Consider the following 11078-nt stretch of genomic DNA (forward strand, 5'->3'; position numbering starts at 1 on the left):
GTATTCGAGCCTATAGCAGGATTACAATTAATCTATCCATCAACTTTCGCTCTTCTTATCCCGGATACGATATATTCTTCTTCCTAGCTCTCTCTCTCTCTCTCTCTCTCTTTCTCTCTGCAAATATATTTCTTTATTCTCTCCCTATTATTATTATTATTATTATTATTCAATCAATATTATATTAAATATTATAATTCATTTTTTATTCCTCTGCTACTTAAAACATTCAAGTCATACATATTACAAGGCTCGTCAAATAATTTATTTCCCATTCACAATAAAATATAATATAAAATTACTTCATTTTTGCACTATATTACTACACTAATAAATAACTTCCTCTCGATGCACGGTTCTCTACCAGCCCAGGCTATTGTCGGTGTATGCAGGCAGGCCTAAAACAAAAACGAGAACATAACGTTTTTTGTGTCTGAGCGGTCGCGAAGGACGTTATACCGGCGCAAAGGACATGTCGTGTCCTAGCCATAGATGCAATTTCGGTAGTTAATCATATCAGCCGTGTACGCGATTCCGCACTTGTAACTCTGAACGGGGAGCGCAATGACGGCTCTAGTCGCCGCTCAGTGGGTTACAAGGCAGAGACTGTAATTCGGTAGGGAGCACAAATACGGCTCTAGTCGCTACTCGGCAAATTACAGTACAGTGGCGCAGAGAACGATGCACAGACGGCGAGCACAAGGGACGGCTCCGTGCCTCTCGTTGCCTGAGGCCGGAAGGGCTAAACCCGGAATGTCGAAGGGTCCGCTCGCAGGTCAGAATTGCATCACTGGCTTCACTAGTTGCACAGTTTCGGACGCGTGGGTTTTAGGGAAGGTTCAAAAATAAGAATATCTCAGAATGAAATATTTAATTAACAAAGTTATATTTCTACCTGATTGTTACATATATCGTTAGATTACTGATATAGGTTGAAGGTTCTTGTCACGATACGAATTTACTTGCAACATTAAAAAAATAATAGTGTACATTTGCGTTGGTTAAACACGAACTCTTATATTATAACGTTAAATCTAGATGTAGTGTGCGAGAGTATTCTAAGGTTGGATGTAAGTTTAACTAAAAGTAATAGAGATATTCTAGAGTGTGGGAGTTGGAAGGATAGGTATTTGCACTAACGTATGGATCCTAAAATAGGGATGAGTGCACTGTTCACGTCGCGTAGTCGGTAGCACAACCGACTTGTAGGACTCCCGGATTAAGACTGACTGACTGCGTTTTGCACAACGCCTTATAAACCGTTTGGATCCGAGGAAGGGGTTTCTTCCGGAAGGGTTAAGAAAACATCTGGACGATTCCGGAAGGATCTCGAAGGTTCTCGAGGATTCTGGAAAAGTCTGGAAGGATCCCAGGGTTCGGGAAAGTTATCTGACCTCAGGGAGTGGGGAGAGTCTTCCTTAGCGGAAAGATCGAGAGGCCTCTAGAAGATTCTGGAAGGTTCTCGGTTATTCGGGAAAGGTCTGGAAGGATCTCGGGAGTTCGGGAAAGCTACCTGGTCTTCGGGGAGCGGGGATGGCTTCCCTTGGTGGAGGGGTTGGAGAGGCAGCAGAAATGGTTTACGTTCCACCTAACGAGGTGGCGGGCTTAAGGCCCGCAGTGGCTTACCATCCACCTAACGAGGTGGCGTTCGCGTCGGTGGGCTTAAAGCCCGTAGTGACTTACCTTCCACCTAACGAGGTGGCGCTCGCGTCGGCGCTCGTATGGTTTGAAGAAAATAAAATTAGCGGGATAGCATAGTCGCGGCGGACGTGACAGTGTACATAAAAACAGTCATTTACAAGTGATGAAGAATTTTAAGCGTTATCAATGCTTGATGCGAATCAATGACGTATATACACCCACATAGCACAAAATGTCGCAGTGACATAACAATAGAGTCACAATGTCATAGAAAAATTGTGACGTCATTGTGATGTTATTAGAAGGTCACAGTAATGTCGTTGTTATCTATACTTTGTGATGTTTAAGTTATGTCATAGTAATATCGCAATGACGTGCTATTTTCATTACAGACGCAATGTTGCGATGACATCATTATAATATGAAATGATATGTCACAATCATATAACTTGTATCTCACAAAATGGTTACATATATGGAACAATGATCCCAGACAACATAATGGCTTGGTTTACATCGTCAAAACGTTAGCACGCGTATTAAATTTGATGCGTACCAATGCTTTAATACGGGTACGTTTACATCGAACGCACTAAAGGAAAAATATAATACGGGGTGTTTACGACAACTAATCGGATCTCTGATCGGATTGAGCAGTGGCATTCAATGGAAACTTTCAAAAAATTTCCCTAGACTGATCCGAAATCCGTATTGTCTCAGGATTGATCGGATTAGATCAGGCAGATCGATAGATATAGAATCGTGCGAGTATAATAGAATTGAAAAAAGATGTAAAAACCATTACACAACAAGGCAGGTACGTTTTTATTGTTGTAATAATTAATGTTACTGTATGTAATAAATATATATTAATGCTGAATATATTTTTATTGACATAAAAGTGTAGAAGAAAAAGCAAATAAGGCATAACCTATTTTTTTAATCATTTATTTAAATTAATTACAACTATATTTTTATAAATTTATTTATTCTAGGATAAAAAGATAATTACGATGAATGAAGATAATAATATTGAGCAAAATCAATTTGGTATATATATTTTAAAATTACATATTATTTTATTGTTTTATTATTGTTTATTTTATTATTAGTATTATTTATAGTATTAATTATTATTTACTTTGACATAAGCATCTTAAATTCTGTTAATTTTAATATATAAAAATATTTCTAAATTGTTATATTCAATGTAAATATCAAACTTAAAATTATCCTTCAATGCTTATGTAAAAATAAATAATCTTAAAAATACTTGTCAATTTCCTAAATAGCAGTAATCAAAATAAGATTATACAAAGTATTCTGTGTGTAATCCAGCTAATGAAGCCTGCGCAAATAGATTTTGAGCAGAGCCTGCCTGTCGAATGCATATTCTGCCACCAATCTGCTCACATTGCTTGTCAGCAAAACTTTGTTGATAGAATACAAGTGTAATGCACAGATCAGTAAATAGATCTTTTTAAGCCCTACAACTTTAGTCTGGAACATTTTTCTATAAAACTTATATTTTCCGAGTTATTCAGGGGTACCGACCTTTTTTCCCCACCCTGTAATTATATATATGGCATAGTAGAACATTATTATAGTATTTTAATAATTTTATTTTGTTACAGAAAACTCTAAATATCAGTGGACAATGCAAACTACAAAATTTTTAATAGAAAATGTTAGAAACCATATGGTATCATTAAATAATAAAAATTGTATGCATAAAACAATATGGAGAAGAATAGCAAATAATTTTAAGAAAAAAGATTACAATGTAACCGAGGAACAATGTTACACTAAATGGGAAAATTTGAAACAAAGGTATAAAAATATACGAGATTCTAATAATCAAACTGGGAAAAACAGAGAATCTTGGGAATATTTTGATATGATCAATGAATTCATTAATAAACACCCGAAATACCTGTATCAATTGCTTCTAGTACGCATGGATTTAGAATTAGACAATCAAGTCCAGAGCTAATTGCAGAATCCAACAATGAAAATGATTCTGCAGCCATCAATACTTCTTATAATGCAAGACGCAACATTAGAAAGCGCCGAAAGAATGAACCTGAATGGGTCAAAATTTACAAACAAAAAGAGGTACATCATAAAGAAAACATAAAAATGCAAAAAAGGTTTCTCAAAATATTCAAGATATATTTGCAAAAGGATAACGTACAATAAAGAAAGTATCTCAGATTTATGTTTAATGAAAAGAAAAAAGTATATTTTAGTTTCTATAACAACTAACGTTATAAGAAAAATTATTATTTGTTACGACAAATGTTTAAAATGTTATTAAAAAAATAATAAATTTATTTTAGTTTTAAGTTACGTTTTGATTCATATTGCATATGCTGATTTGTTTCTATAAGAAAAACTGTCATTCTTAAAAATATTATTTTGATGTAAACATTCTTCATTATTTAGTTATATTACATTTGTAATAATTACATTTTATATATTTGTCTTAAGATTTGTTCTAAGATTTGTTTTCAGATTCACATATAACACAATAATATATGTAATGGAAAATATTGTTAAAGAAGACAGTTTCTGTCTTTGATATACATGTTCAGTTTTCTTGCATATTTTATATATAAAATTATATATATATATATATATATATATACATATATCGTATTAAAATTAATAGTGTGATATTAGAATAAAATTATATTTGCTTACTGAAACAAAGTATAAGCTCTTACTTGCTTTTCTCCTGATTTGTATTATTACAAAGTATAGTACTTTATTATAAAGTATTTAGTAGAAAGTATTGTGAGTTGTTTTCCAACTCTTGTATTCTATATTTAAAAGTGTATTATATCAAGTCTATACTATCTAATGCATAACGTTACGCATTATATGTACTATACATGTATAAAATATACATAATATAATACATATACATAATATTTTTCTGATAGATATAATAGACTTTTAACTACAAGAGTTATACAAGAGTTGGAAAGCAACTCACAATACTTTGTAGTAAATACATTATAATAAAGTACTATACTTTGTTTCAGTATGCAAATATATTATTATAACATCAAATATTTATGTTTATTAAATATTATATTTTGAAGACTAATATAATTCGTTTCACATTTTTATTTATATATCAAACCAAACACTTATATGTTAATTCACAATATAAAATTTGAACTGCTATTTTATGTATTTCTTAATTATATATAAAAATGTGTCTTTAAATATTTAATATAATAAAAATTATGAGCGCTTACAATATTATTCGATTATATTCTTGTTTTATAAAAGACTTATAAAAAATTGCTCTTATTTTGTCCAACTTCTATTCTTATCAAGTTTCACATAGGTATTCGCAAAGAAAAACTGAGATGATCTCTTTTTTAGTAAATTGTATTATTGAGTTAGCGGATTTAGCTTCTAAGTTAAAATAATTAGTCATAAAATGATAATAGGGTAGTGTGAGCGCGGATAAAGGCGCAAATAAAACAATAAAAGTAGAAAATTAGTACATTGTCCGGACGTTTCGGTTAAAACTTGGGAGCATCTTCAGCAAAGTCCAAGGCGAGTCAATGGTAAATCTCAGTGCATCGCTATTCCGGTCACCAACGCAGCACGCAATTTTCACGAACCGCATTTGACTGTAACCACACGCGTATCGCGTTGTGTCTACACGTATACTTGAAGTAATTAAAAAATGAAAAATGACGCATATTGCAGCCTGCGTATAAAATATAATCAAATGAAGACTCTAGGTACGAAATAAAAGAATTAGTACTCATTGATTTTTCTGATTAATTGAAATAAAAACATTTTATTTCTGGTAATTAAGATTGTATGGTACAAACAATTTGACACTATTACAATAATACATTTAAATAAAGTAAACATTCTTTTTACTAGAAAAAGCAGAGATGAATTTTGTTATGGTAAAAGGCAATTCATATCTTAAACTTTTAATGTTATCAACAAAAAAGTAATTCTAAATGGAAGGTATTGTTATGTACAGATTATAATGCACAAATCATAACTCAAATTAACATGCATTACAGAAAATGAAATAATAACAGTCTCTTTCAAAGATTATGTATATTGTATACCTATTGATATATTAATGACTTCAGAAATAGGTTCAGAAATAAATTTTTACATTTTTATGTATGAAAAACGATGTCTTGTATATTAAATAATAGGTATTACAATAATAATTGTGCAATAATATCTCTTTTTTCATCAGCTCTCATAACTGCATAATTATCATTGTTATTTATATTGTCCATTTCAAAAATATCAAATGGTTCATCCGCAATATCAATACAAATATTATGCAAAATGCAACATGCAAGTATAACTAGTGGTATCATATCTGTATTATATATATATATATATATATATATATATATATATATATATATATTTCAGTTTTCGGAATCGTCCCTTTAGTATTCCAAATGTTCATTCAATTTCATTTCATTCAAATGTTCATTTCAATTATGACACGGGTTCTTGATAATTTTGTATTGTAATTATGTTAGACATGATTCAAGTGACCATTGTCACGATATGGAGTTAGCATATAATGCAATAACGGGTATGCAGAATCAGCCAAGAGATGACCTTGTTGTGGAAAATACCGTCCTACATCATGCTCTATCATATTTCTGATGTCGCTTAACCGCCAAACTCGAGCATCATGTACACTGCCGCAAATTCCCGTAAACACGTCAATAAATTTCATTTGGTGATTACAAATTCCTTGCAATAATATAGAATGGAATCCTTTTCTATTAATGTAATTATTTGGATGTTCAATAGGAGCACTAATAGGAATGTGGCAACCATCAATAACGCCCACCACACCTGGGAAATTACTAATTGCAGCAAACTGTTCTTGTATATTTAATGTCTCCTGAATTTGTGGCCATTTAATATAATTTTGAACATGTTGCTCTAGCGTGTAAGCGACATTAAAAACACATCTCCATATAGTGTCTTTAGACGTTCCAAATCGATCTGCAACGGATCTAAAATAAGAAAACATTTTCAATGCAAAAACAAAAACTTAAAAATAAAATTTTAAAATAATATAAATTAAAAATGTATACTACACAAACATATATAAAAAACGAATACTATTTATAAATTTTGTCTGTATGTATACTGTATCCCTGCAAAAAAAAGTATATTTTTCATGTACAAATATTTTTCATTCTTCGTAAAAATCATAAAAAATCATAATCTTCAAGAAATAGATAATTGTCATTTCAACTTCAATATATGATTTCAAATTAGAGTCTTAAAGTGAATCAGTTTAAAGTAATGTAAAGTAGACAATCTAAGTTTTAAATTTCTTTTTCATGCGTTTTTATATAATTTCATAATCCAAAGATTAAAAATCTTAAAGAGATTTAGATTTAGATATTTTGTACTAAGAAAATAAATAAAGCCAACGGCAGATGATGCGATTTTTCGTGCTACATTGCTTGCGATGTAGTAAATTGTTAGAAACGCACCAAACAGATCGCAGAATGTGTTGTAATTCACTAGAGCAGAAGCAATCCAGCAAGAAAAATCGCATCGTCTGCCACAGGCTTAATACTTATATTTTTTTAGTAACCTATACTCCACCAATGTAATAATAATGACAACATAATTGTTTGAAACTATGCGCTGAAATTCACGCGTTCATTTTTTTCTTCCTTAATAGCATTTGTATGTTTCGATCAGAGTGTTAATCATCTTCAGCAATATCAAATATTATACAATTTCAATAAAGTTAGCAGTTTGAATTCTTTTTCAGTACATAATTTCAAACAGTGTCGTTACACCACGTTGTTATTATTATTATATTTTTTTCTTTAACTTTTTATTAATTAATATAAATATTACATATTAAAATATGTAATATAAAAAATATATATCAAACTTAACATTTAATATTCAATGGAAAAAATTAGAGGTTTCATATGTAATATTATATTTTTGTTCTTAATAATAAAAGAAAAATCCAATGTTTTAATTATTAACCTGTAAGCTTCTTGATTGCCAAAAAACCATAAAGCAATAGCAAATTGTTTAGCTGGTGGTAATTTTGGAGAATCATCATTTTCCAATAAAGCCGCTCCAAAAGTTTGTATCAAGTGTTCAAAAGTATTTCTTTCAATACGAAAATGTGATTTGAAATCTATAAAAAAATAATATAGAAATACTGCTATAAACGTCATAACAAAAATATTAATAGTATACATGCAATTTCATTACCTGTTAATGAATACAAAGGAACAATAATTTCAAAGAAATTATTGATTTTGAGATGTTGTTCTCTTCTATGTGCTATTTCCCGATCATTATTCTCATCGTTATTAAAAAAGAAATTCCATAATAAAAATATATCCATTTTTTATGCTCCATAAAGATAATAAAAATAGATTATTTTATAAAAATAGATTATTTACCATAACATGAATAATTACAGATTACATATTTATATTTACACATCCATAATTATACAAAAATATGATTACATTTCATATATTAACCAGACGTTGGCAGAGGATATTCTTTTAGCATTTTCCATCAACAATCTGGGTCTTTGCAAGTTCTTACATCGTTCTGAAACGACTAAAAATTTGAAAAAGTTTTGTATACTTGTAAAAGCTTTTCCAATGCATTTTTACCATAAGATAAATTCAGTAAAGTTTGGATTGTATCTTATTTATCTTTTACAAAATTGATATTGAAGCAAAAACGAGCCTTTAACTTGTCAAATTTCCATGTTCTATGTGGAGGGTTAATAGTGGAGGGTGAAATGTATTTTATATAATTACAAAATATCATTAAAAGAACAATTATTTTTATATTATTTACTCTGCAATAAGAAAAAATAAAAATAACATTTTACTAAATGACAACATTGTATATAACATATATTTCATTATTGCGAGCCTCTTTAAAAAATTAATGATTATAACATATAAATAAAAATGATAAAATGTAATTAGTATTATTAACTGCTATATAACAAATATCTTTTTACTTTCAAGATTATTTTTCCAAATTAAAAATGCTTCCAAATATGTAATTAAATATTGTTTAAAAACGTATAGCTTATTTATTTGATATAAACAATAATTTTATTAATTATTTATGGTACCTTCAAGTATCTGTTAACTTTTTTGGCACAAGTATGACAATTACAGTAAAGTAAGGTTATGACTTCTTTGTTTTTTTTTCTACGATTTTATACTAATAAAAATACATTCAGTATTAATATATATTTATTACATATAGTAATATTATTACAACAATAAAAATGTACCTGCATTATTGTGTAATGGCTTTTACAACTTTTTTCAATTCTATTATACTCGCACGATTCTATATCTATCGATCTGCCTGATCTAATCCGATCAATCCTGAGACAGTACGGATTTCGGATCAGTCTAGGGAAATTTTTTGAAAGTTTCCATTGAGTGCCACTGCTCAGTCCGATCAGAGATCCGATTAGTTGTCGTAAACACCCACGAATTTAATTTATGTCGTTTACCTCCTAGTGGTGGTATTTGGAATTGCTATTTGTTTGAGATAGCTTCGATCGACAGAAAGAATGCATAATTCTAAAAATGTTTCTTCTTTTCTCCAATTTAACCCTATTTTACAAGATATTTTACTATAATATGAGAGAATGCTATATTTTGAGAGAAACCTACGGTTACCGATAACACCGATTTTAATTAGGTTCCCTCCAACATTCGTTTCCTACGTTTACATCGTCATTTGTATCATTTGATACGCGTATTAGTTTAGTACGATACTTCTACTTGGTACGCTCACACCAAGTTGATCCATCAGTGTTTACATCGTGCGTATAAATATTTAGTACAAATTTGATACGAATATAGTACCTAATACGCGTATCAACTCTGTCTGCACAGACGTACCAAGAACGTTACAAGCACGTCGCTACGACGTTATTACGTCGTAGCGACGTGCTCGCCACGTCCGGTGCTGTCAGGGAAGTGCACGATATAAACCAAGCCAATATCTAAAATCGGGACATAAGACATCTTAAAGATAATCTTTAAGACGCCTTAAAGACATTTATACGTAAATCGTCTGAAAGATATCTTAAAGATGACCTCTAAGACGTCTTATGTCCCGATTTTAGACATTGTCCCAGCAAACAATTTGGTACCAAATTGCCGCCAAATTGACACTAAATATGACCAAAACTTGATGGCAAATTCGATGCCATCTGCGTTCGCAATATGTTTGGGTTTTGTTAGCAAAGCTTGATGACAAAATCTGACGCCAAATTTTCGCCAAATACCGAGCAAAGTTTGGCACCAAACTGCGCCGCACAAATCTTGGTCAATATTTGGCGTCAATTTGGCGTTAGATTTCACCAAGCTTTGTTCGGTATTTGGCATCAATTTGACGTCAAATTGCGCCGCACAAACCTTGCTCGGCATTTGGCGCCAATTTGCCAACAACCTTTGATTTAGCAGATATTGTGTCCAATTTGATGACATTTTGGCAGTAAAATTTGTAGTCAAGTGTTGGGCAAAATTTGCTCGAGCAGATTTGGCTATCTGGGCATCAATCATGAATCTTTTCACGTGAGTTTAATTTTACTATCCATCATATAACTTTTTTCCCTAACACGAAATCGTGAAAAGTGAGAAATTTCTAAATACTTGTAATAATTATTATTAGGTGGTAAACTTAGTTCCTGCGGTTTTTTTGTTTAAAAAACTCATTTATTTCGAAATCAAAAGCAAAAAATACATTAATCGAAGTATTTTCCCTCGCTAGCTATACATTTTTCCCATCTTTCGGGCAACGCGTAGATTCCGCGACGATAGAACGATTGGTTTTTTGATGCAATCCATTCGTCGATCCATTTTCGCACATCCTTGTAATTTCTGAAGTGTGTATCCACCAAGCCGTGCTGCATCGACCGGAACAAGTAATAGTCCGAAGGGGGTGTATATCAGTTGGACACGGGGCAATTGGACACAGTCCAATCACAAGTCGCTGTTCCAAGGGACCCTACAAATGTCTCTAAGTACACGGTGCTATGATTGGCTGTGTCCAAATGCACCGTGTCCAAGTGCTCCCGTCCGAAGGAGCTAAGTCTGGTGAATACGCTGGGTGCGAGAGAACTTCCCACTCGAGCATCAGTGCTGCATCAGTGTTTCTTTGACGGCTTTGGCAACGTGTGGTCGAGCGTTGTCGTGCAAAAGCATAACTTTACGTCGATTGCTGGCTACTGCTGGCCTTTTTTCCAACAATGCTTCATTCAGACGGTTTAATTGTGATTGATATCGATCCCCCGTGATACTTTCGTTCGGTGCTCATAATAAACGACGCCGTGCATATCCCACCAAATGCAAAGCATTGCTTTGTGGCCATGAATATTTCTCATT

The 11078-nt window shown here is 31.7% G+C and overlaps 1 protein-coding gene and 1 long non-coding RNA gene across 2 annotated transcripts; one reads left to right on the top strand and one right to left on the bottom strand.

Moving 5' to 3' along the window:
- Window positions 1–2356: 2356 nt before the first annotated feature.
- Window positions 2357–3465, top strand: LOC116853128. The gene is made up of 4 exons (XR_004379904.1): window positions 2357–2458; window positions 2637–2691; window positions 2980–3107; window positions 3276–3465. It is a non-coding gene; the product is annotated as an uncharacterized LOC116853128 (long non-coding RNA).
- Window positions 3466–6181: 2716 nt separating this feature from the next.
- Window positions 6182–8327, bottom strand: LOC116853115 (putative nuclease HARBI1). Its single transcript, XM_032833994.1, has 4 exons — window positions 8175–8327; window positions 7912–8057; window positions 7678–7834; window positions 6182–6674 (listed from the first exon to the last, which is right to left on the bottom strand). The coding sequence occupies exons 2-4, from the start codon at window positions 8045–8047 to the stop codon at window positions 6182–6184; spliced, it is 786 nt and encodes a 261-aa protein (XP_032689885.1). The 5' UTR covers window positions 8048–8057; window positions 8175–8327.
- Between the last annotated feature and the right edge of the window lie 2751 nt (window positions 8328–11078).

Source organism: Odontomachus brunneus, unplaced genomic scaffold (assembly GCF_010583005.1).
Source record: "Odontomachus brunneus isolate Ranch 3 - 2012 unplaced genomic scaffold, Obru_v1 Obru_scaffold_278, whole genome shotgun sequence".
NCBI lineage: Eukaryota > Metazoa > Arthropoda > Insecta > Hymenoptera > Formicidae > Odontomachus > Odontomachus brunneus.